Genomic DNA, 26,888 nt, shown 5'->3' on the forward strand with positions numbered 1-26,888 from the left:
AGTGTGAACTATGTGAACTGCATAGGCCACAGCAATCTTACTACATCCATTCCAGCTGCGTCATTATTTTTGATTTGTATTCATTCAGTCCACCGAAGCATTCACTTGGCACCTCTCCAAATCCGGGTACTGTGCAAGATCCTTCCTTGGGACACTGAAGGAAAATCAGACATGGCCCTTCTCTCAAGTTTGCAGACTCTCTAGTATCCAGATACTACGGCTCTTATAGAATCAGACAACACAGCCACAAGCGCAGGTAAGTATCAGAGATGTTTTACGAGATACACGTATCAGATTCTTAAGGCTGCTGTACCAAAATACCACAAACCGCATGGCTTAAAACAACAGAAACTTATTCCCTCACAATCGTGGAGGCCAGATATCTGAAATTAAGATATTGGCAGGGTTGGTTCCTTCTCGAGACTCTGAGATAATCTGTGACAAGCTTCTTTCCTAGCTTCTAGCGACTTCCAATTCTTAGGGTTCTTTGGCTCACAGATGCATTGCTCTAATCTCTGCCTCCATCTTCACATGGCCTTCAGCTCTGTACGTCTCTTTCCCCTTCTTTTCTAATAGCTGGTCATTGAATTTAGGGCCCATCCTACTACAGGTTGATCTCATTTCCCGATCCTTGATTTCATCTGCAAAAACTTTTCCCAAATAAGGTCACACGTGCAGGTTCCCAGTGAATGTATCTCCTGGGGGTCACTATTTAGCCCATTACACTATTCTTAGAAGATGCCTAGAAGGATATGGCCGATGTTATCCAGAAGGCTCCATGAAGGAGGTAATAGAAGATAACCCTTCAAAGATGAAAGTTGGCGTTCATTAGATGGTCACAAGGGAAGGAAGGGAATGTCAGGTTCAGGTACCAGCCAGACCAGAGTTAAGGAAGTGACATCGCATGGGACAATTTGTGAATAGCAAGCAGTAGGGCCTGGCTGCAGAACAGGGTGTGAAGTGGGGAAGCAGTGAGCGGGAGGGCCAGAGAGACCAGCAGGGATGTGATCTTGAGAAGCTGTGTGTGCCATGATCTGGCCCTATTAATTCAGAAGGGTCTGATGGAAGCCTCTGTGATTCTCTTCCATGGTTAAGCATTTTAATTGCATTATACCTCGGATATTCCTAAATATTTAAAACACTGGCATGGTTGAACTAGACAACCTTTAAGCAGTTTCTTCCAACCGTGAGATTTAGATTTCATGATTTAGGTTTTATGATCTCAGACTGAAAAACATGTTAGTTTTCCTCCACTAGTGAGACCATGGCCTCTGCTTTTCTCCTAGGAAGTCCCTCTTATAATCACTCTCTTCCCAGGATTAAAGGGCTACTCTGCCTTCACGTTGCTACCCACTCTCCTGGAAATGGAGAATCAAGCTAGGATGCGGTTTTCCTTTCATTACTACATCCATACAAGAGTAAATCAATAAAAGTCCAGTTAATGAAAAGATCACTGGTCTTAATATACTTAGCAAAATTTTAAAGGCAATTAAAATTATATACATAGACAATGATAAAAATTCTAATGAAAAGACCCGGCTCTCCCCTAAAAGAAAAAATCATGTAATGTATATATGCATTCCATAAAAACATACATGGGGAAAACTTTAGAAGCCTAAAAACAAAACATCAGTAAAGCAAGCCACACTTAGAAAAATGAAAGCTGATTTTTATTTTATCATCAACAGCCATTCTTTAGACATGAACATGCATACGTAATATTCTACGCACACATCACAGTTTTTAACGTTAGTTAATAAAGGTTAAACACACAACATACATCCTTACAAAAAAAGTCAAAATGCAAACTTAAAACTTTAAACAAAAGTATTACTAATTTAAAAAAAGTTTGTGTTGGGTACCATTTGTACAACACAGTTAATTTAAACATTTTCATTTTGGTTGCACATGAAAAAGGCGGCAGTAGAAAATAAAGTCATTGAGGGTTTTTAAATAGCAGAATAGGCAGTTTTGCCATGCAGGAGAAGCAATATTAAATATTAGTTTCAAAAAAAATCCACATTTAAAAATATTTAGTTCAAGTCACAGAATTTTTCTCAGTAGAGACCCCAATGCAATGCATAATTAGCTGCCTTAGATGGCCTGTTTGAAAGGATGATATCCCTTCAGAGTGTAACTTTACTAATTTTGGCACAGAAAAGAAGTCTTAAGAACAAGAACATGATTAAAAAAGAGGGAAGAGGAACAGAGGAAAGAAATAAAAGCAAGAATAAATGAGATAGTAATTGCAATCACTAAAAAACTGTGCATTCTCAGTCATTGCAGAATACTGTCTTCTGTCTACAGCAGGTGCTTATTCCAGAATTGTTATTGCAGCATGGATTTAATTTGCTTGGAGGTAGTCTCATCATTCAAATGTTTTGTTGTGTACCTAAAAAGAGGAAAGAAAAAAGATCGGTTTTAGGAACTTAAAAAAGAATCAGTATCAGGTTCTCTAATTATGACAGGATGGGAAACTGGTCTCAGCAAAACTCTCAAAATGATGGCTTCTCATTGTAGCTTTAACCCTGTTCAGGTTCTGCACAGCCTGTCATCCTCACTCCCTTTCTAACTGAATAGCCAGTAGCTATTTAACTGAGTTACAACTACATTGCTGAGATGATTGGTTAACCTCTCAAGTAAACAATTAGCTGTAACTTCTCACTCAGAAGAAAATGCTGTTCTACCCCAGAGGCTGGCAAATTATAGCCCATGGGCCATCCAAACCACCAATTTTTGTATGGACTGTGAGCTAAGTCTATTTTTTAACCTTTTGGATGGGGGGGTGGGGGAAGGAAGACAAAAAAAAGAAATAGTAATATTTCATGTGTTATTGTGGAAATTCTACGAAATTCAAATTTCAGTGCTTACATATAAAAATTTTATTGAAACACACATGTTGATTCATTCATGTACCATCTATGGTTACCTTCCTGCTATGGTGGCAGAGGTGAGGAGCTATGACAGAAACCATGTGGCCCACAAAGCCTTTAATATCTATTTACTCCCTGGCTCTTCACAGAAAAGTACCCCAACCCCTGTTCTATTCTGTATTTAAGATGTGTCAATTACTATAGCTGTTATATCTCTAAAATGTCTCAATTCTCCAAATGCCTTATTTCTAGGCATGTGTTTTGCTACATGCATGCAAATCCAACGTAAGAATTAAAAAAAACAAGAGTGATAATCATAAAGATTCACGACAGTATTCCCTTAAGCAGTAAAAATCCACTAAGCAAGCCTATGTCTCAGGCACTGTTCAAGGAGCTTACAACCCAGCAGACGGAGAAAGATAATGATACACTAATATCAGTGACAAGGTAAAGCCTAGCAGCAAAGGAGTATAACAAGAAGAGAAGTATAACAAGAAGAGGCTACATACAGAGACAGGGAAAGACCATCTCACATGGACACCCAGAGGTCACACATAGTAAGGAGTTTGGAGATTATTTTAAGTGCAATAAAAGCCAGTGGAGCATATTAAGCAGGAGAGGGGTATGATGTCACTTAAGTTTTATCATTCTGGCTGTTGAGGGCAAGCTGTGGGGAACACAAGGAGCAGCAGGGAGGCATTAAATAAGGGGGCTGTTACTGAGCACCAAGTGTGAGATGATCAGATGTCAAGGCTTAGGCCAGATTACAGCAGCAATGGAGACAGGTGTTCAATGTGTGGGTGTGGACTGTATTTTGGAGATAACCCAGACAGACTAATTTGCTTCACAAGAATTCCACATATAATCTTAAGGACTAGATCTTTTTTTCTAGAGACAAGGTCTGGCTATATTACCCTGGCTGGCCTTCAATTCCTGGGCTTGGGCAATTGAGAGCCCAAGTAATCCTCCTGCCTTGGGCTCACAAGTAGCTGGGATGACAGGTGTGTGCCACCATGCCCAGCTAGGACTACATCCTTTTCAGCAGGTCCACACAGATCATCTTTCTGTGTTTAAGAAATTTAAACCCAATTCCTATTAGGTTCATTTCAAATTAATTTAAAAACTGAAGAATGCTTATTAAGTACCTGATATACTGTCTACAATGTTACTGAGAAGTCACTCCCAAACTGTTCTCATGTTTTTGAATAGGTATCAGAGTGCCTGGCACATAACTGGTGCTCAACAAATATTTGTGGAAGGAAGACAAAATAAGCAGCCAGGTTGGAGGGAAAAAAAAATCCATAAAGGAATATTTACATTAAATGCTAAGTGATGTTGCAAGGATTTAACCTTTTTGTTCTCTTTATGTAAAGTATATGCAATTACATGAAATCCTACAGATGTCTCGAAGTTCTCAAAATCCATTTCTTCATTTGTTTCTCCCCTACTTCTTTATACAACTAAATAGTGGAAAGAGCCAAGTAATGTGCACAGTAAAATTTCTACTGCAGAGTAATTAAAAGGATCACTACTCAGCAATGTACTATACTATTTGAAGAGTGGTAAGTGTTTTCCTCTCTACCCATGACGCAAGTTCTCGCTCCTTCTGTGGGATGTGATCTTAGCTTCCTTCTTTGGACAAAGCCAATCCAGAGCACACTGCATCACCACACTCATTTATCAAGAAAAGGCCAATATTATCTAATACATGCTAAAATAAAACATGAAGATATATGGCGTTACTTTCCTTTGTGCACAAAAACAAAATTTTTTCCAAATGCATGACTGTTCTACTAAAAAAAAAACCAATTATTGGCCGGGCGCGGTGGCTCAAGCCTGTAATCCCAGCACTTTGGGAGGCCGAGACGGGCGGATCACGAGGTCAGAAGATCGAGACCATCCTGGCGAACACGGTGAAACCCCGTCTCTACTAAAAAATACAAAAAACTAGCCGGGCGAGATGGCGGGCGCCTGTAGTCCCAGTTACTTGGGAGGCTGAGGCAGGAGAATGGCGTAAACCCGGGAGGCGGAGCTTGCAGTGAGCTGAGATCCGGCCACTGCACTCCAGCGCGGGCGACAGAGCGAGACTCCGTCTCAAAAAACAAAAAAAAAAACAAAAAAAACCCCAATTATTATTTACCTTTACTCTTACATTTAATAAAGAAGATAATTATCTACTACTGAACCTGAACTCCCAGTTCTCTTTCTTTCCCTCTTATGATTAAATGTATTTGGTTCCATTTTTCCACCTGTAAAATGGACATATGACTTGATGCCTTCTCTTAGTAGCACAGGAAGTTCTATATAAATAATTACTACAGAAAAGCATTCAAAACAAACATATATATGCATATGGAATTATTCTCTCATTTAAAATGTTTTGGTCACTAAGTTCTATTTGGTGGAGGTGTGTAACACTTGTGTAGTATTTTGGGGGTTACAAAATGCTTTCTAAACATGTGCTCTCAGTAAAACATATTAAAGGCTAGATGGATTTACTTTAAGAAATATTTTTCAAAGTATCAGCATTATCTATATCAGCTAGGGTGTTTGTTTAAAAGGAAAGTGCCTGAGTCCCAAGTCAGACCTGATTTTGTTGTTTCTAAAAGCAACATTTTATTTTCTAGTTTCCATTATCTATTACAAAGGAAAGAAAATGTACCAAACTGACAGGTGACTCTTGCCTCCATGTTGCTTTCCTTCCCTCCCCTCTCCCTCAAACACAGATTACTTTGTGGGAGACTTCAACCCTGTCTTTCACTCGCCATCACTGCCCTCCTCTGCTTTCATTCTAAGGAAAAGGAAACTGAACTACCCTTAAAGTGAAAAGTAGGATTCTGAGTTAGGCATACTACCTTCAAGCTGAAGAAAGAATCCTAAAACCTCCTAGATCTCAATTACCTCTAAGTTTTTGAAAAAGATTTCCTGCCACTTGCTGGCTTCAAAGAGCCTGACCAATCAAAAAGACAAAGGCTTGGGAGAAAAATCAGGCTGCCTGAGACACAGGGAGTATTCAGAAAGAAACCAAGGAGGAAAGACTCATGATATCATTAAATATTGGCAAAACCACTGAAGTATGCATTGTAAAAACCCCAAGAATACAGAATTCTGAAAACTAAGCTTATGGTTACAATAGTTTGACATTATAAGGATTTTAAATTACGTTCCTTAATCTTGCTGATGTTAATTTAGAATAGATCACCTTTATTCAGGCAGTAACCGCTTATGCAACACTTTTCATAATCTTTTAAAAACTATTTTTAAACATTTTTTCATAATCTTAATAAAATCATTTGACAGTTCCACTTAGCTGAAATGATACAGCCTACATTTTATGTGGTAAATATCATTCTATAAATATTTCTGTGTTCATGTAATTTTTGTGTTTAAACCCCCAAAAAATCAAGTAATGGGATGTCATCTTTTATGTCATGTGAATACAACCAATTAAATCTCTGTAGTCAAATATTATAAAATACTGAGATTTTCATTTAAAAATGTTCTAGCAGCTGGGCACAGTGGCTCATGCCTGTAATCCTAGCACTTTGGGAGGCCGAGGTGGGTGGATCACTTGAGGTCAGGAGTTTGAGAATATCCAGGTCAACATGGTGAAATGCCGTCTTTACTAAAATTAGAAAATACAGGCACATGCCTGTAATCCCAGCTTCTCGGGAGGCTGAGGCAGCAGAATCACTTGAACCTGGGAGGCGGAGGTTGCAATAAGCCAAGATCGTGCCACTGTACTCTAGCCTGAGTGACAGAGCAAGACTCCATCTCTAAATAAAGAAATAAATAATGTTCTAGCATTCATAGAAGTTTGAGCAACTAAATTAGGTAAAACTAAGAACAGACATTAAATAATGACTACTTAATTTTTATTATAAGAAATACGTAAAAATAACAGAACACAAGTCTGAACACAAATGTAATTACGTTCTATTAAGAGGAAAGAGCTAGTTAGTTACAAGCCACTTTGTATGATATTATTTTGTAAAAAGATAACTACTACATAGAGCTATTATCTACATATGTAAAGAAAAAACTCTGGAAGGCTATAGGCTAATAGTGGCTTATCTCAAAATGGTGAGATTACATTATTTCTTTTTATTTACATTTTCTTATGTTTTCTGAATTTCATTTATAACTGGCATATAATACTTTTATTAAAAAAACAAGCAATCTCTGTTTCAAGAGAAGCAACAAGTAAAAGCCAAAATCTTCAACCAGAAAATGAAGATGCTATTGTCATGTGTCCCACACATTCCTCATCGTAAATACTGTCACCAGTGTTTGGAAGCGAGATTATCAGTAAACAAAATAGGATCTTCATATTTCCAGCTTGAACACTTATTTTTATATCCTATTCACACTTAATGCATTTTCTTTACATAAACCATTTTCCTTACAGATTTTTTCTGTACATATGTATGCGTACATATACACACCTGAGAGCATTTAGAAGACCTTCTACACTATTAGGAGGTTGGTCCTTAAGAACTTTGATACAACCTTTCATCTAAAGAAAAAGAAAACAGAAAAGGTAAAACAGCCATTTTTTTCATGTAACATTCCTTTTCAAAATAGTAAAATAAACGAAGATCGTAACTATGGAACCCAAGAGATAACATACTATGTCAAATTAATTATTCTTAGAACAGAAAAAACCCAACCTAAGTGTTATTATTCTCACTTAGTCAGTGAGAACAGAATCAGTCAAGCTAAAGTACCACACATGCAATGAAAAACAAAGGGTTTGCTAAGGAAAGACTTCCTGGAAAAGGTGCTGAGTGGCGATTTAAAGGACAGAATGGGCCAGGTGCGGTGGCTCACGCCTGTAATCCCAGCACTTTCGGAGGTCGAGGCAGGCAGACCACAAGGTCAGGAGATCGAGACCATCCTGCCTGACACGGTGAAACCCCATCTCTACTAAAAATACAAAAAAATTAGCCAGGCGTGGTGGCAGGCGCCTGTAGTCCCAGCTACTAGGGAGGCTGAGGCAGGAGAATGGCATGAACCCGGGAGGTGGAGCTTGCAGTGAGCCGAGATTGCACCACTGCACTCCAGCCTGGGTGACAGAGCAAGACGTCATCTCAAAAAACAATAATAAAATAAAAAAGAAAGGACAGAGTGAGTATGTTAAAGAAAACAGGAGCTTTCAGGTAGAGAAACCCCACAGAATAAAGTATCACACAGAGCACAGATAGGAATTTTTCAGTGCTGGACCTGGAGTTATGAGAGGCTGAAAGCCAGGAAGAGTCATATGAACTGTTATGCCTGGCAGCAGGGGACTCACAAGTTATTTTAAAAGGTAACCACTTGATGACAATGGTATTTAACATATATTAGCCTGGTTATTGTAAAAAAGCATAATACAGCAGAAAGAACACAGGCTTTGGAAGCCAGAGAAATGTGAGTTCTACCATTTTCTAGCAATTTTTTTTTTTTTTTTTTTTTGAGATGGAGCCTCGCTCTGTCACCCAGGCTAGAGTGCAATGGTGCGATCTCAGCTCACTGCAACCTCTGCCTCCTGGGTTCAAGCGATTCTCCCACCTCAGCCTCCCGAGTACCTGGGACTACAGATGTGTGCCACCATGCCCAGCTAATTTTTGCATTTTTTAAAAATAGAGATGAGGTTTCACCATGTTGGCCAGGTTGGTCTTGAAATTCTAACTTTAGGTGATCCGCCTGCCTCGGCCTGCCAAAGTGCTGGGATCATAGGCATAAGCCACTGCACCCGGCCTACTAGCAATTCTATTACTTAATCTGCTAAACTTTAGTTGCCCTGTCAGTAAAGGGAGATGACACCTAACATCCTTAGAGTATTTGCAGAGTCACAAGGGAGAACAAATGTAAAATTCCTGGGACATGGCAACCGTACAGTAAATATTAACTCATTTCTCTTTACATATGACAGGTGTACATGAAGGCAGGAAGCTTGGCTAGCAATCAGTAATCGAGATCCGAAATGCTAAGAGCCTAAACTAGCTATGAAAGGGAAACAGGAAGACAATTCTCACCAAACATTAAACAACTAGATGTGAGAGGGTGGGGAAAGAAACTATGAAGTAGAGAAATTAGAAAACTATTTCTAATACAAACTTTTACAGAGAGAAGAAAAGCAGAGAGCCAACTATAGTCACAAATTATTATGACTGGGTAGGGGAGGGAAAATACATAAAGTCTTCATTTTTTTCCACTGGAGCATCACTACTGGTTGTCTTTTTAATTTCAAGACAGGGTCTCTCTCTTGTCACCCAGACTGAATGCAGTGGTGTGATCATGGCTCACTGCAGGCTGGACTCCCAGCCGCTCAACGTAGCTGTGACTACCAATGTGTGCCACCACACCTGGCTAATTTTTTCTTTTTTTGTATAAATGGGGTCCTCACTATGCTGTCCAGGCTGGTCTTCTACTCCTGGGCTCGAGTGCTCCCCCTGCTTCAGCCTGCCAAAGTGCTTGGGCTACAGGCATGAGCCAGCACACCTGGCAGCACTACTGACTTTTTGTAAGTATTCTGAAATAAACATTTTATATTTGAAACGGCCTTTGGCCAAAGGACATGATTCAAAATTTCTTATATTTAATTATTTATTTATATTGCCAAATATGTAGTAGAAGCCTTCCAGGAGGTACTCAATAGACAGTACAGTCATCCTTTGATCATTCTATTCCACCTGAATACAGGCCACAAGAAATACAGCACAAGGACAGAGGAGATGAAAGTCCACCATTTCACAAACTATAAATCTGAGTTTTGTGACAGTTTGCTAGCTCTTATCATAAAATAAAATCCTATGGTTTCCATGGAGAAACTCGTTTGAAATTACTTACATAAAACAATAACTTACATCAATTTTGGAAGTTTTAGCAAATGCTCCCACTGGATGTACGTGGTCATAGAGTATTATGACGCCCACCATTACCCTCAAGCAGAATGACACTGTCTCTTCATTTGTAAATCTGCTTCTGTATTCCCTGAAGAGTAGATAAGATATGCATGGAAGAAGTGCATTACAAAATTCTTTTTAAAACACACGCACAAGAAAAACCTCTTCTGGAATATTTTATTCAAAGTTCTATCAATCAGTTGAATGCAGTATGTTCACAAGTAGCCACACTGATACATTCAAATCTTATGTCTGTTTTCCTTTCCATACCAACCCCCTGAAAGAGATACAAAATTCTTTAATGAGGTGATTCTCCTTTAAGCTGACACTGACTTGCCGCTTTGATCTCTAAAAGGGATACTAACATTATGCCCCTTACTCCACAATGAGATCCCCAGAGATATGAGAAGATGGTGAGTGGAGCAGTCATCACCCATGTATTCTGGTTTCTATATCTGCACCCACATTAGGGTATTACTCCTCTGCTAGACTGATAGCAACAATTTTAGAGAATGGGTGCTACATAAAGGCTGTTACCACCTATGATGAAAAATCACTAGCTTAATAGAGCAAGCAGATTTGCTATTTAGGGGCTAACTTGATCTAAATAAATTATAGTATTACTGGATATCAATTTTACTAAAACTCAATCATATTCTCCTCTCATTTGTGAAAAAGAAAACTGAATTTTTATCTATATACAGAAGGCAGTATATCACAGCAGAAAGAGTACGGAACCAAGATAGAGAAATCCAAGCACATGGATACTGTCCCTTCATTTCCCAGGACCTCACTGCCTGAAGCTGGTGGTGGGGGGAAGGAAGAGGATTATGCTGATAGTTGCCCTCCTATTTCATAAGGTTTTCCAATGAGAAGATGTACAGTATAGTGCTTTGGACCATCGTATATGTGGCCCATTGTTGACCAAAACGTCATTAAGCAGCACATGACTGTATTTATAATTCTGGAATCCAGGAGGGATTCTTTCTGCCTGCTAACAGGAAAAATCTAGCCAGGACACACTGTATCCTACATCATAAATGTTTTAGAGAGGAGAGAAAAAAAAAAAGAATTCAGGTTCGTGTTGAAAAAAAGAAAAAAGAGTGACAATTAATAATTGAGAGACAAAGGGATAAACAGAAGAATAATTCCAGCCCTTTGGCAAAAGGGTAAGATTCTTTACTAAATATGGAAAAATAACATTTATGGTAAGTATAACCAAGGAGCTTTAAAGCTCTTCTCCTACATTCCAGCCACCAAAAAACCACCACCACATTTCTGTTCTGAGAAGAGAACTAAGAGTCTGAGTCAGACTGACTAGTCTGAGGTACCTGAAGACCAACTAACTCTATTTTATGCTTAACCAGAAGTTACATTAAATAGCCAAATTATTTTAAGTTTGTTCACATATTAATATTCAATATTTGGAATATACTTACTTTCTACTTTCCAGATAAAACATGTTCATATGTGAACATGTTTTGAAATATCAGTCATCTCAACAGCACTGTTAAAGTGAAAAAGATCAGCTGATACTCACGGTGTTTCCAGCATGACTCTGCATACACTAGCCATGGTGCTTAAACAATCTGTGGTATTTTCTATTGGTAAATTTTTATTCTGTAGAAGTATATGAAGAACAAAAAAAGTAAAAGTAACAAACAGTTATTACTTAAGCACAATTAAAAATTTAGCATAATGTGAAAAATTAGCAACTTTAAAACCTGGTTCCTACTCCTAATTTTCTAAATAATGCACTAGACTCTAAGCAACTGTTCCAAGCACTGGGGATACAGCTACGAGCAAGATAGCGAAGGCAGTACTCTTCCGAAAGGCACTTGCATTCCAGCTGTGTAAGAACAACTGCAACAATGCAGACAGGGGGTCAAAGATGTAGAGTTTTACAGGTTATGCAATAGTTGGATTCTATCCTAAGGGTACTAGGAAGTCACTGGGAACATTTTACATGGAGGAGGGAGGGAACTTGGTTTATGTTTTTTTTTTTTTTTTTTGTTTTTGGGAGACAGAGTCTCGCTCTGTCGCCCAGGCTGGAGTGCAGTGGCCAGATCTCAGCTCACTGCAAGCTCCACCTCCCGGGTTCACGCCATTCTCCTGCCTCAGGCTCCCGAGTTGCTGGGACTATAGGCGCCCGCCACCTTGCCCGGCTAGTTTTTTTTTATATTTTTTAGTAGAGACGGGGTTTCACCATGTTAGCCAGGATGGTCTCGATCTCCTGACCTCGTGATCCACCTGTCTCGGCCTCCCAAAGTGCTGGGATTACAGGCTTGAGCCACCGCGCCCGGCCGAACGTGGTTTATGTTTTAAGATTACTTGGCTGCTCTATGGAGAAAGGACTGTACTGGGGCAAGAGTGGAGGAAATAAGAATGGTCAGGACACAAATGCAGAAATCCAGATGAGAAGTCTGATGTGACTGGTGGCAAGAAACTAACTTTTCATATTCATGATATATTAATATTTTGGAGGGAAAGCCAACGAGACTATTTGATGGAATACATGTAGGGAGTGAGGTATGGAAAGGAATTCAGGATGATGGCCAGGCGTGGTGGCTCACGCCTGTAATCCCAGCACTTTGGGAGGCCGAGGCGGGTGGATCACCTGGGGTCGGGAGTTCGAGACCAGCCTGACCAACATGGAGAAACCCTGTCTCTACTAAAAATACAAAATTAGCCAGGCGTGGTGGCACATGCCTGTAACCCCAGCTACTAGGGAGGCTGAGGCAGGAGAATTGCTTGAATCCGGGAGGCAGAGGTTGTGGTGAGCCGAGATCGTGCCATTGCACTCCAGCCTGGGCAACAAGAGTGAAACTCTGTCTCAAAAAAAAAAAAAGAAAGAAAGAAAGGAATTTAGGATGACATAACTTGTAAGTTTTTGCCTGCACTGGTACTATTAATTGAAAAAGCAAAAACTAAAGAAAGGGCAGGGTTGCAAAAGGCAACCCAGAGTTTGGTTTGGCTGTACCATCAGATATCACTGAGGTGTCGACCACTCCAGAGACACTGCAAATAGGTGGACAGGTGTGCACACGTGGGTCTCAGAAAAAAAGTCAGGACTCAACACATCCATCTGGGAGTCTGTTGGCTTCAAGACGGTATTTAATGTCTTGGGCTTGCTGAGATCACATCTGCAACAGGAGGATGAGTAACAACACAGAGCAGCTGCCTAGGCAATGCTTACCTCTGACACAAATTTTGTTGTGGCATCACTCAAGGTTTTCAGCATTGGAGTTGCCTCAGCATAAAACAAAGACATTCGATTTGCCAATTCATTATTTACTTCATTTTCTCCTTCTGCCTGTGGGGAAGGTAAAAGCATTTGATGTTAGTTCACAAATTATTACACACAATAACAATCATAAAAGGACCCAGGCAGGGTGCCTGCCTCAATTACATTTTAGACTCTCATGTATCGATAATACTTAAATATTCTTTAAAAAAAAAAAAAAAAAAAGACTACAAATGATCTGAAGTTATTTTTTTTTAAAGATTAACCTCTTCAAAAATATTTTAAATGATATTAAGGAATCTAAATAAAACCTTGATGAACTACTACATACAAGAGATTCTAAATGTTATGGAGGACAGAAAAATGATTATAAAATTGTACCCTGTCCTCCATCATTAACAATTAAGTATCCATACAACATCCACGGTAAGATTCTAACAGGTGATAACACAAAAAGGGAGTCAGAGGAACATTAAGTTGGAATAGAAGAAACTAAGGAGAAGAAGAGTTATCCTTTTGAGGTGATATTGGGCAGATAAACAAGGTATTCCAATCTGGCAGGGGAAAGAGTATGTTTTCAAATGACTCCCTAGAGAGTAATTCAGCATATTCAGTGTAATGTGGCTGCAACCAATGAAAGATACAGGTTGGGGTCAGACTGTATTGTACAGTACCTTAAATGCTAGCTTAAGTTCATATTTTTCTTCCATATGGAATGGGGAGCCATTTAGAGTGTTAGATGAAAGGAATGACAACTAAGTCAATTTCCTAAAGAAAATTAACTGATCATCATGGGTGGATTGTAAGAAAATGGAAAAAGACTTGTAGGTCCGAAAAATGAGTTATGCTGTGCAGAATGACTGCAGAAAGAGTGGGAATTAGGCTCTCTGTTGGAACAGTGGGAGGAGGAGATGGAAAGGGGGATGGAGAAGACATTTCAGAGATATTTCTGAAAACAATTGGCTTTTACCTGTAATTATTGAGGGTAAAAGGAAGAACCAAGATGACTAATGTCTTTAGCCTTAAGTGATGGCAAGGACGGGTACAGTATACGATTGGCTGCTTTGCTTTTATCTTATTTTACATGGTAGGTATGAAAAAGACAGATGTTAAGGTCAGTCTCACACCAGGAACTGGTCAATGCAAAAATCAAATTGGTGCAAGTAACAGATGTTTCGTAAAGAGGAATCTTTTCCTCCAACTCAGTGCCTTAGTGCAAGTGCTTCCTAAAATATTCTTTCAAGGAAAAAGAAAACGAATGATAGTCTTTGATATATATATTTTTTAAATCTCTTATGCCACTTATCACTCCTTACATAGTTATAGTACTTCTCTATTAAACTATCTATTTGAAACAAGGGTTGATCTTTGAAATTTTTCAGAACAATTATAAGGTTCTCAGAATACACAGAGAACAAGCTAATATTTTCTTCCACTCTAGTTTTACTTACGGTACTTAGTTCCTTGGAGGTAGAAAAGAGTAATAAACGACTTAAGAGGAGGATGGTGAGAGGTTAACAGACCTAAAGAAGCCAGAAGAAATGCTATACTAGCCAAGGAGCAGGCACAAGCCATTTTCTCAAACAGCCATATCAGGCACAGATGTGTTAACAGGCCATGACCTCACTATGCCCTCGTGCCAGCATTAACCATTAATTTCTCGGAGGAAAACTGACTTGGGTTCAAGATTTCTCTCCAAGAAATTAACTCACGATAATTTCTCTCTAAGACTTCCATTCTAAGAATATGGAGACAAAACACTCGTAACTATGAACTCACAAAATTTCTGTACAGCTAAAATGAGAGTACATCGCGAAATTTTATAAGCATCAACGTTATACAGACAAGCAATTTTATTGAAGTAGTTGTGGGAATTTAAGAGACTGTGAAGAAAAACAGGTAAATACCATACGGTTTGTTACAGTTTGCTTTTCTTCCTACAGCTGTGGCTGCCCATAATTACTATCTTTATTACTAGCTTTAATGCTATCTGAATGAACAAACAAAATAATAAAATGAACAGGTTCTAAGTTATTCTTACCATCCCCCTAATTGAAAGCATTAACTTACCGGTACATTGTTAATCCTCATACGACTCAATGTTCTTCTATAATAGCTGAAATCATTCTGTATGGCAGGATTTGTCATCTGAATAAGACATTTGTGGGAAAAAAAATGTTATGTACTAAATGCTAATGTAAAAAATTAAGTGAAAAATCTTCAGTTTTAATTAGTACAAAACATTGCATAATTCATAGTATCATTTTAAGAACTAGAACTGGTATAATCTAAGGTGGCTTGTAACTGTATTCAGTCCTTACTGAACATATAAAACGGAAGACCACAGGCAGTATACTTTCCCTTTTCTTTTCAGTTAATTTCAGGTAATGTACTAAAAGCTTGTTTATCAAACAAAAACAAAAAGGACTGTTTAGGCATTTGTTTTTAGTTACTACGATAAAAGAATGTAGATATGGTCAACAGAGCAATCCTCAACCTAGAATTTTACATACAAATTTGACTGTGATACAATTATAAAATGCTGAAGTTTGGAATCCAGCTCTTCCATTTTCTAGAAAGGGTACCAGAGGCCCTGAAAAACCAAAGGACCTGCCCAACATCTCATGACTGGGGTTACTGTGGCAGAGTACAAACTGGAACTCAGTTCTCTTGATATGAGACCTAGTGCTTATTCCTCTACATTCATTCTTTTTAACAACAAGGTATTTATAGTTCCAAATACTATAAACAATGACAGATGAAAAAAGAAACAGAAAGAAAGGAAGAAAGCGGGAAAGAAGGAAGGGAGAAAAAAACAAATTTTAGCAACATTTTAATATAAAACAGTGTTGAAAAACGGGGGCAGGGGGTGTGAGCAGAAAAGAAAAAACATTAGAAAAGAAGCTCAACATTTTGTTTCAGAGATAATTTTTAAACAAAGTTAAATGAAGACTGCTGAGATGGTGTGGATCACCTGAGGTCAGGAGTTCCAGATCAGCCTGGCCAACGTGGTGAAACCCTGTCTCTACTAAAAATACAAAAATTAGCCAGGCATGGTGGCACATGCCTGTAATCCCAGCTACTCGTGAGGTTGAGGTGGGAGAATCACGTGAACCCAGGAGGCAGAGGTTGCAGTGAGCTGAGATCACGCCACTGCACTCTACCTTGAGTGACAAAGCAAGACTCTGTCTCAAAAAATAAAAAAAGATTGAGACTGAATACTCAGTAATTTGCTCTTTGCCATATATCAAAAGACCAGTCATAATTTCTAAATCCAGTTTTCCATTTTTATTAAGGTCTAGCAGACATCATTTAAATACGTTTTAACAATGTTTCCCAGCTTTTTCTCCCAGTACTCATTAAAAGATTCATGATTTTCATAACAATCAGGGCCAATAGATAATTCTACCTTGAGTTCATCAAACCGGAGTGTGAAATGAAGAATTTCTGCAAACTGTTTAGCAAGAGCCTGCTCTCGCTCTAGATGCTGGGTGGGAGAATATGGGGTACTTGTTAAGGCTCCCAGAAGACCTCTTAATGCTGCTTCTAAAGAAAAAATTGAAAAAAAACATTAAGTGTTTGTATCTGTGTGATATTTATTAAAAAGTGAACAATTCATAAATGTTAATTCCCAGAAAAGTTCCCTTTAAATATAATAAATACTAATTAAGAAGTTTAAATGTTGCCATTACTAATGTGCTGCACACGTTATGAATACCGTTTAACAAAATACCTTAAAGGGACTAATTCAAGGGTTTATAATTCTGTAAACCCAGAATGAAAATAGTGCAGAAGTGAATTTGAATTCAACACCAGAATCAAAGGGCAAATTTTATATTACTTTAATCATTTCACACAGTGTGGAATTTGGTTTTATGAAATGGTAACTATTATCTACAACTGAGTAACTTTCTTCAATGGCACTGTGTCCACACTGTTTGTATGTGCCTATGAATCAATTACCAATTTCTCATACTTTGAATATGTTTTTCATTTATAAACACAAACTGTTTGCTTTCCGTTACTAAAGAAAACAAAATATGTGGTTCAATAAACTTCTTGTCTTAGAACTTGACATTTCAAGGCTACAATATAAATATTCTAATTCATTACATGAGCAAAATGGTCCCTTTGAAATAAGTGCTACTTTTGGGATGCTAGGCTAATAAATACCGTGTTTGATAATGGAAATACTAAATAGTAATACTAATATTAAATATTAAATACTAATATTTCATTTCAATATTTCAAAAAGCCATAGAAATCAAACGAATTCAGTTACAGATCACAGAACTGGAAAATGCTGCTAGATTCCGGTCAGAGAAAGTAAGAGCTTACAGAGTTAAATTATGATCTGACGTTAATAAATGTCAGATTAATAAACAAATATTAATGATAAATTTAAAACTTTATGTCAGGTCATCAGCCCGTAACTTAAAAAAAAACCCAGCTTTCCTATTTACGAAGATTTACATATGAGTCAACATCTACTGTACAATGAATATAGTCTCCCATTTGATTTTCACCGTTAACTATGACATGGTCATTGCAGATGGATCAAATGAGTTTCAAAGAGCTTAGAGCCCAAAGTTATAGCTAGTAAATGCTACGTATTTCTGACTCCAAAGCCCTATTCTTTCTACCACAATGAACTCTCTGAAATAAAGCAACATTGTACGTAGCCTTCTGTAACCTTATAAAACATTAACCTCCTGATTACTACCAATAGTACCAATTACTTCTGTAACCCTACAAAACATTAATCTACTGATTAAAAACAACAGTAGGTACTTATGTGTCTGTTAGATACCAGGTACTGAACTATCTCTTCACAGACATTATTTCTCATCCACACAATAACTCTAAATGACAGCTATTATCCTTTTTTTTCCCCAGTAAGTCAGAAAATGTATTGACTGGCTACCCTGTGCCAAGCACTGGGAAAATGGATATAGACAGACATGCTCCCTGTGCCCATATGGAGCCTTATTATATACAGAGAAGACAAATGATTACAGTTGTGATATGTGCTGAAAATAAGTACACAGTACAGTGGAAAGGTATAAAAATAAGACCTCACCTAATGGAAGGCCTAGGAAAAGATTTCCCTGAATAAGTGACTCCTGGACTGAGACTGAAGTATGTAGTAAGGATGAACATGGGTTTGCAGACAGAAAGGCAGGGAGCCAGACCCTGAACTGAGAAGAGCATGACATACTTGAGGAACTGCAAGACCACCAATATAAGAGTACAGAGGGCAATCAGGAGGGTAACTAGGACTAAGATAATTAATACACACATAATTTGTGTACCACATTAAGTACTCCAGCTTTGGCATCCTAACGTCCCTGGAGAAATCATTTAAGCAGAGGAGTGGCATCATCAGATTAGCATTTTAAAATGCTACTTCATTTGCAGTGTGGAGCATGGACTGTAGGGGTATGGATGGTGTATCGAGGTGTAACAGTGGATGTGAAGAAGATCAATTAAAAGTCAAACATTTTGGGTTATATTTTAAAAATGGTTTACTTCTCCAAAGATTCAGTCTATGTGTTGGTGTTAAGTGGAAAACTAAGAGAGACACAGAACAGAAAAAACATTTTCACAAAATATTATTAAAGTCTGTTAAAGAAAAAAAGAAAAATGCATTTGCCTAGACTTTATCAAGTCTCAGGGTTAATTTCAGCATTCCAAGTTCTCTACCACTTTTGGGATTGGAGTCAGGTTGCTTGGCTAAGTTGGGATGGTCAGTGACCATTAGTTGCAGAACTTTTGTCTATGAATGGCTGAGGCCCTCAATGGTAGATCTACGATGAAAGGGAAACTCAAGATGATAAATCTGCTAATCTGCCTTTGAAGCCGCTAGATCAGCCTCATCCTGCAGGCCTGTGCTGGCACAAGTCAGTCCTACTAGCCTACAATGCTGTGTCTCAAGAGAGAAACTGGAGACAAAGAACCCACAGAAAATGTCCCAGAGGTCTCTGGATGAGTTGGAGAGAAAGAGAGAACAAAGAAAAGATGACTGGGATTGGACTCAGATGAAGCTCCTAAAACAAAACCATAAGATTATGATTTTTTAAAAAGCAGATGACCAGGAGAAAATTAATAGGCTATTAAGCCCTAAATTCTGGAAGAACTAAAGGAAGCTGGTAGATAAGTGCAGGAGCCAAAACCATAGAAGGTGCCTGCAAGGAAAAGACAACCAGAAGGAATGATAAAGATGACAAATCAGTCCACAAGCTAGGACAGGGAAGGATAACTAGTTGACTAGAAAGAGGAGGCCCCTGGGGAGAGTTTCCCTATAGAGATAAGTCGTTTATTCTCACCAACTGCCATCTATCTACTCTCAAATCCTCAGAAGAGAACCTGAGGACATGGATTGTAAAGGATTTAAGACAACCAAGAGTCATGACCACAATTACGGTGGGCATTTGGGGCCTTTAAAATACATTTTGATAAATTCTGCCCAGTGAAAAGAAGCTAACACGTTGGAGGGACTTATTCATTATGACCCTTGGAGGCAGTCCCTAATGTAAGCCCCTAAAGCATGAGGAAGACTGAGGAGGGGAGACAAAGCAGTTTGTCCTACTGCCTGACCATACAACCTTCCCTTAGGTATCTGCCTCAACAGGAGGGGCTCCAAGGCCTCAGAACAAAACAAGCAAGTACAGAACAAGCACAGAACAAGCAAGTATGGCAAGTTTACCAGGGCAGTGTGGTTAGACCCTGTCAGCAAAACTGAGTATCTTCAAATTAAGCAGGTAATCCTTGCACTGTCCCACTATAAGTATGCACACTGGCAAGGGATCAGGGTCCTTCTTCTGAAGTATAACCCCTGGTGTATCTGTAGTGCTCAGGCCAAGAAACCTTCTCCTTAGAACTGCAAGACTCTGAAGGATCATGTGCATCTTCACAGTTGCATGCTGCTCCACAGTGCTGTCTGTGCTGGAATAGCACCCATGATGGGACATACACCATGAGACCGATCAATTCCCATGGTAAAAATATGGGACTTATGTTCAACTAGTTTGGCCTATTTTACAAGTATTCTTTGTTTATTGGGATATGCTAAAAGGCCAAGATGAGCTTGAATAGCACCTGAGCACCATCAAAAGCAATTTAACCACAAATGCAGCCAGAAACCAGCATAAGAAAAGCTGTATATAGTAGACAAGACAACCAAGACAGAAAACCTAGGCTGATTGGGTTATAAAGTACAAAGCTACAGACTATGGAGACACTTGATTGAAAGACAAATAATGTAAAATAACTAATTCTAAAATTGGAAAAATAAACTACAATTCTTATTTCCAGTAAGAAAAAGATAATTTACACAGTATTTCTATCCAAACTATTGTCTGTCTTAACATTACATTTAACAGGCCGTACTGCATCTAAAGGAAAAACAGCAATTATCTCACTTTTTTTCAGAACACAGACATTTTTTTAAAATGGAACTTAAACTTCAGAAGTTACAAATACAAATGGCCAAGTAGCAAATATAGAGTAAGATATTAAAAAACATGAAACAATAAAAACTTACTACAAACCAGAAAGCACAATTCCTAACTAACGGAGACAGAGATGGTTTGCCATGTGGCTCTGGCTCACTAACATGCAGATTAATTATTGCTAGTTGGAGGCTTAAAAAAAAAAAAACCAAAACCATACAGTGACCAAGTGTTAAACCTGGCAACTAATTAGAAAATTTTAAAATTATGTGGGCCAGACAAATCAAATCTCAAGTTTAAATTTAGCTTTTGGGTCCCCAGTTTGACTTCAGTCTTACAGTATATACCCCCTGGTTTCTGACTTATGGATTTAAAAAACAAACAATCACAGTATGATTTTCTTATGATTAATTAGTAACATTTATACGTTTCAAAAATTCAAACTTTATGAAAGTATGTGTTTTAACTACATTCAAATCGTTCTAATTTCTGACACACATCTATACTATTCCTCTCCTGTGCCTATAACTGTACAAAATAAAGTGCTTCAAATTTACAACTTTAAAATCACACAAAGAGCTAACTGGCTAAATCTTACCTGCTCTGCCTCTTCCTCCTCCAACAAAGGGAGTTCCAATTTTGCTTGCTCATATTGAAGACACAATTCTGAACTTTGAATAATTTTTCCCAAACTTTGGGTATATCACTAGCCCTCTCGCTCGCTCGCTCTCTCTCAAGACAGGGTCTCACTGTGTTGCCCAGGCTGGAGTGCAGTGGTGTCATCACGGCTACTGCGGCCTTGACCTCCTGGGCTCAGGTGATCCTCCCACTTCAGCCTCCAGAGTAGATGGGACCACAAGCAAGTGCCACCACACTCAGCTTATTTTTGTTTGTTTGTTTGTTTGTTTTTAAAGACGGGATTTTGCCATGTTGCCCAGGCTGGTCTTGAACTCCTGAGCTCAAGCAATCTCTCAACCTCAGCCTCCAAGTGATGGGATTACAGACAGGAACAAGCACGCCCAGCCTATTTCTCATCTTCTACAGTTTTATATACATGAATTGAGCGTAACCAGTGAAAATTTCAAGAAAACCTCTTTGATTTCTTTGGATGCTAAAGGGTCCTATTATGAGAAATCACTTGGTAGAATCTCTCTCCATCTCTACAGTAAGTCCTTTTCCCATATACGGGAAAGTAATCCTCAGGCCCTTGGTTAAACTTTTGCGTTCTTAAAATCATTTAAAATCAATGCTCGGATTCATGTATGTAAAATCACAGATGATGAGGAAAATAACTTGTGGACAAAAATGGTCTAAATGAATTAAAAGGCCAGGGCTGAAAGAAGATTACACTATAATTTTACAGTCTAACAAACTTACTTTACTTATAAACAGATACTAAACCAAATTCAGCATTATGAACATAAAATACTCTAAACTTCTGGAATGAATAAACATCTTTTTCACTAGGCAAGTCACAATTAACAAAACTTTCAACTTACCTAATCTCTGAGAAAATTCATAGAATTTCTTTAATTTGCCTACTAGTGGAACAACTGCACCCCATGCCTTCTCTTGCAACTTCTCATCTGCTGGATGCTGGATTGCCTTCAAAATCCAAAGAATAAAAATAGTTAGATTAAAAAAAAAATAAAACGGTTCATTTTTACATTAAAATGCAGGCTTTAGCAAACATAGGAAACCCTGGTATAATCTATAAAATACGGAATATTGAACCTAGGAGTGTTGAATATTATTATTTTTTTTTGAGAGAGCATCTCACTCTGTCTGGAGTACAGTACCTCAGGCTGGAGTACAGTGGCGTGATCTTGGCTCGCTATAACCTTTGCCTCCCAGGTTCAAGTGATTCTCCTGCCTCAGCCTCCCAAGTAGCTGGGACTACAGGCAAGTGCCACCACGCCCAGCTAATTTTTTTATTTTTAGTAGAGATGGGGTTTCGCCATGTTGGCCAGGCTGGTCTCGAACTCCTGACCTCAGGTGATCCACCCACCTTGGCCCCTCAAAGTGCTGGGATTATAGGCGTGAGCCACCACGCACAGCTCAGTGTTGAATATTCTACTGAGTGCTAAAGGTGAGTCTTCTCAACTCCACAGACTCCACAGAGGAGTGCTAAGAGTGGGTCTTCTCAACTCTATAGATACTTCAACCTATTAAATTCTTAGTTATCCTTGCAATAGATACGAACATAATGAAAATTTTAAAATGGTCCAATATGTTTGTGAAATATATTATGCCTTGGTGCCCAACAGATCCACAAAAAAAATATTGCGTATGTTTCCCATAGCACAGAGTCTCTTAGTATTTCTTTGTCAAAGTATTATTTTAGTAGAAGAAAATAAAACTCAAAAAGTAAGGCAATAATATGCCAACTCTGGGAACAGGCTAAGAAATTTCCAATAATTAAAATTCCAGGGTCCAAACTAGCATTAAGAAAACTACCTACGACTTAAGAACCTAAATCAAGCTGAAACTGTGATTTAAGAATTGTCGGCTGGGCGCCGTGGCTCACGCCTGTAATCCCAGCACTTTGGGAGGCCAAGGCAGGCAGATCACGAGGTCAGGAGTTTGAGACCAGCCTGACCAACACAGTGAAACCCCGTCTCTACTAAAAATACAAAAATTAGCCAGGCATGCTGGTGCGTGCCTGTAATCCCAGCTACTTAGGAGGCTGAGGCAGGAGAATTGCTTGAACCCAGGAGGTGGAGGCTGCAGTGAGCCAAGATCATGCCATTGCCCTCCAGCCTAGGTGACAGAGTAAGACCGTCTCAAAAAAAAAAAAAAAAAGAATTGTCACAGACACCTATTCTCTATAACTAAAATCCTATTCTAGATACCAATTTTTCTCAGGCTTTCCTGAATAAGATGAAAAAACCAGTTTCAAATCTGAAAGGGAAGAAAATATAATCTAGAGATCCTTAATATAAATGACTTCTTCTATACCTAGTCTTTCAAATCATTAAGCAATCTTTTCTGAATATAGAGGGTTATTTCCAAAAATACATATTTTCTTGTCTCTTTCATTTGCCTATAGATGTTTTTTGTACTGCTTTACAGAAGTTAACACATTTTTTAACAACCTGATTTACTTTCTCTAACATCTTGAAACAAACTAAACATACCATCTGAAATTCAGAACTAAACCAGGGACCTGCTTATCCACACTATGAAGATGTTACATGACACGTCTCAATACTCCCAAGGCACTAGTACTCTGACTCCATCCACACAAAAAACAAAAAAACAGGAAAGCAAAATAAAATTGAACCCAGACAGATCTAAAGGATGCTCTGAAAAAATTAGCTGCAAACTGAATTAATGGGCTATATACTGGGTAAGCAATTTACTTTATAAGCTTAGGCATCATTTTCAAATTGATGTTTTATTCAATATTTTTAAATGATGCTTAAACCCAATAGAAGCCTGAAGTCAATCCTACTTATGTCATTAATCCAGAAATACTGTAATACTGAAGAAAATCTGACATTACAAAATGTAACAATCCTTTGTTCACATTCTACTGTAATAAGGACATTTCAAAGAGACCCTGATATGCTGATATATATGAAAAAAAAAATCCTTTGGCCTCAGGCCCAGACTTGGTAATGATTTCTATCAGGTAGTAAAAATTTGTTTCTTGTATTTGTTATTCAGCAAACAAGTAAATAAGCCTTTCTGTCTAGTGGCAGCCACCAAATAAGCCAAGATGGGTACACACAATTCCATCCAGGAGGCATGGAGGCAGAAGTAGTTTGATGTAGTGTGCTTTCACTGATGGTCCACCGTTGGCACTACCATCAGTTCTCTTCTCTCCACAGAGATCCTGGACCCACCCAGCCCAATAAAGTGTGCAGACTAAGTCACACAAGGTTATGTCATATATAGGATTCGTGTGTACTGTGGCGGCTGAAAATGCCCAGTTCCTAAGGGTGCAACGTACAGGTAGCCTGTCCTTTATGGTGTTAATCTGCTGAAGTTTGCTCGAAGCCTTCAGTACACTGCAAAAGAGTGAGCTGGACGCCACTGTGGGGCCGTGTCCTGAATTCTTACTGGGTTGGTGAAGATTCCACGTACACATTTTTGAGGTTTTCCTCATTGATCAATTCCATAAAGCTATAGAAGAAGTCCTGACACCCAGCAGATCACCAAACCAGTCTACAAGCACATGGTGATGCGTGGGCTGACATCTGCAGGCTGAAAAAGCAATGGGTTGGATGGTCCCTAAATTCCAAAAACTGTATCTGGTTCTTGCCATGCAGCTTGGAGAAGGTATAATGCTCTCCAGCTCCACCTTCACCACTAATATATGTAATGTTTGTATAATTAATATCTAATTAACAACGTAGGACCAGTTACGTCTGTTTACAGGTGTTGTCTGTTAAAAACAGTCTGCAGATTATTGAATGCTTTGTCAAATCATAAAACTTAAAGTGATAGTATGTCTTCTTTCTAGTAATATAAACTTTGGAGTTACATGTCAAGTGTTTAAAACACACTGCGTGATACAGGAGGTTTAAAATAAATTCTTTAACTAGCTCTGCAGATTTGTCTGGTGCACATGATTAATCCTACAGTTTTATTGGGGTGATGGCAACGCTGTGCTGGTTTACTCTGAAGTGGCTGGGTTTGGCAAGTACAGACTTTTTAAGTTTAGTTTCGCTTTAGACATTTGTAGAGTGGGAGGATGATACTTTAACCCTATGTTGTGACCATATGTAGAAAAATATGGGCTCAAATAGAATCCACATTTTTGAATTTAATTTATTGTTCCATTTGTATGACTGCTGTTTCTGAGAGAAAAGTATGCAGAAATGCCACCATTTCTCAGAATAATAAATGTGTTGCAAGAGGCTTTTCTTAGGAATGAAACAAATCTGGGTTAACCTAAACAAAACTGCCTCAGTCTCCACAGTAGCATTTTAAGTTCACATAAAAGTTCCAATGCCACAGCTCTATACAAATTAATGGATAGTAGTCAGCAGCGCTACTGACACTGGTGTATTGTGAAACTGAATGTTATATAAGTATGAATTATTAACCTTAACTTTTGCAAACTACTAATCAATGCTAGGATGGGAAGCCAGTAGGCTTTAGATAAATACCTTTGAAGTGTGAGGGTAGAAAAAGTCAACTTTAATCAAGTTTTTAAAATACTTATCAGTAACACTAACTTGTGACCATTATGAATCCTTCAGCCACATCAGGGGAAAATAGTTGGCTAATTAGAAGTATGTACATCATTCTTAGACCAGTCAGCCTTACAAATAAAAACATCTTGAGCCAATCCACTCTGTCCACACTCACAGGCTACAGAGAAAAGTCATAATGGAGCCAACAGAAGTTCCTGGTTTCCAATCTAACCGTATGTGTTGTCTGCAGTTACTTCTCTTGTCCCTGCTCAAACTACCCTAAAATCCTTATCATTCCACAAAGCTGGAACATCAGATATGTGCCAACATTTACATACCAACATAGTGCATTGCATTTGTCTTTATCATGTTTTCCCATAGACTAGACTACTGTCTCCCAGGGTAAATTTGAGTGCGAAGGAAATGCAGAAAAGGAATTGCACAATTCTAAATTCTGGATTTGCTGGCTTTAATTTAAATACTGGTTTCTCTGGACCAATTTTTCTCCTATCTTCTCTATGGGATTCAAAAGGCTTGGTTAACTGATTTCCAGGAAATATTCATAGAAAGTTCACAGAAGTTGTTGAGATCTAAATTCCTTTCTACTAAAAAATAATAATAATAGTAACTTAAACCATACATTTTGACTGTATAGAGATTATTCAACTAAAGGAATAAATGTCTATTAAACTAAAAAACAGTAACAACAAAAAAGCAAATAGATAAAAGTTAAAATTTTATTTTCGTCTCTTAAAGAAGTCGATCCTATTTTTCTCGCAAGGATCTAAAAATGCTTTTCTAAATATCAATTCATTCTCACAATATAAAAATGCTCTAGCAAATGTCACCCATTTTCATAACTGGGCACAGATAACTATTTCCCTGGCCCTGCCTTGCCTAGATTTAGAACTGAAGACACTGGCTGCTCCCTTATAATAAATATTTTATGGTTCTTCCTTATACTTCTAATTCCTTGTCCTCTCACAATAATTTCACTCTGTTAGGTAAGGTTTTGGGTCAACACCCATTATAGCCAACACGTAAAAGGGAAAGGGCATTTAGTAAATGTCAGTGGTGAGGTTATTATGGAGCAGGTATAACTCATTTTCAAAAATGTTAAAACTGGCTGGGCACACTGGCTCACGCCTGTAATCCTAGCACTTTGGGAGGCTGAGACAGAAGGATCGCTTGAGGCCAGGAGTTCAAGACCAGTGTGGGCAACATAGCAAGTCTCTATTTATTTATTTATTTTGACGGAGTTTCACTCTCGTTGCCCAGGCTGGAGTACA

At 38.3% G+C, this 26,888-nt stretch overlaps 1 protein-coding gene across 25 annotated transcripts in view; it reads right to left on the bottom strand.

The window, feature by feature from the left end:
- Positions 1–1,648: 1,648 nt before the first annotated feature.
- Positions 1,649–26,888, bottom strand: part of FAM49B (family with sequence similarity 49 member B) — a 172,462-nt gene continuing 147,222 nt past the window's right edge. For all 25 annotated transcript variants that reach the window (XM_021942621.1, XM_021942622.1, XM_017962310.1 and 22 more), the window contains 8 exons: positions 21,955–22,060; positions 16,414–16,550; positions 15,075–15,152; positions 12,957–13,073; positions 11,301–11,380; positions 9,722–9,848; positions 7,319–7,389; positions 1,649–2,392 (listed from right to left, as the gene is read on the bottom strand). In XM_021942621.1, the coding sequence (XP_021798313.1) occupies positions 2,329–2,392; positions 7,319–7,389; positions 9,722–9,848; positions 11,301–11,380; positions 12,957–13,073; positions 15,075–15,152 (537 nt within the window). In that variant the 5' untranslated portion in view covers positions 16,414–16,550; positions 21,955–22,060 and the 3' untranslated portion in view covers positions 1,649–2,328. The remainder of the gene's footprint in view (positions 2,393–7,318; positions 7,390–9,721; positions 9,849–11,300; positions 11,381–12,956; positions 13,074–15,074; positions 15,153–16,413; positions 16,551–21,954; positions 22,061–26,888) is intronic.

This window comes from Papio anubis, chromosome 8, assembly GCF_008728515.1.
Source record: "Papio anubis isolate 15944 chromosome 8, Panubis1.0, whole genome shotgun sequence".
NCBI lineage: Eukaryota > Metazoa > Chordata > Mammalia > Primates > Cercopithecidae > Papio > Papio anubis.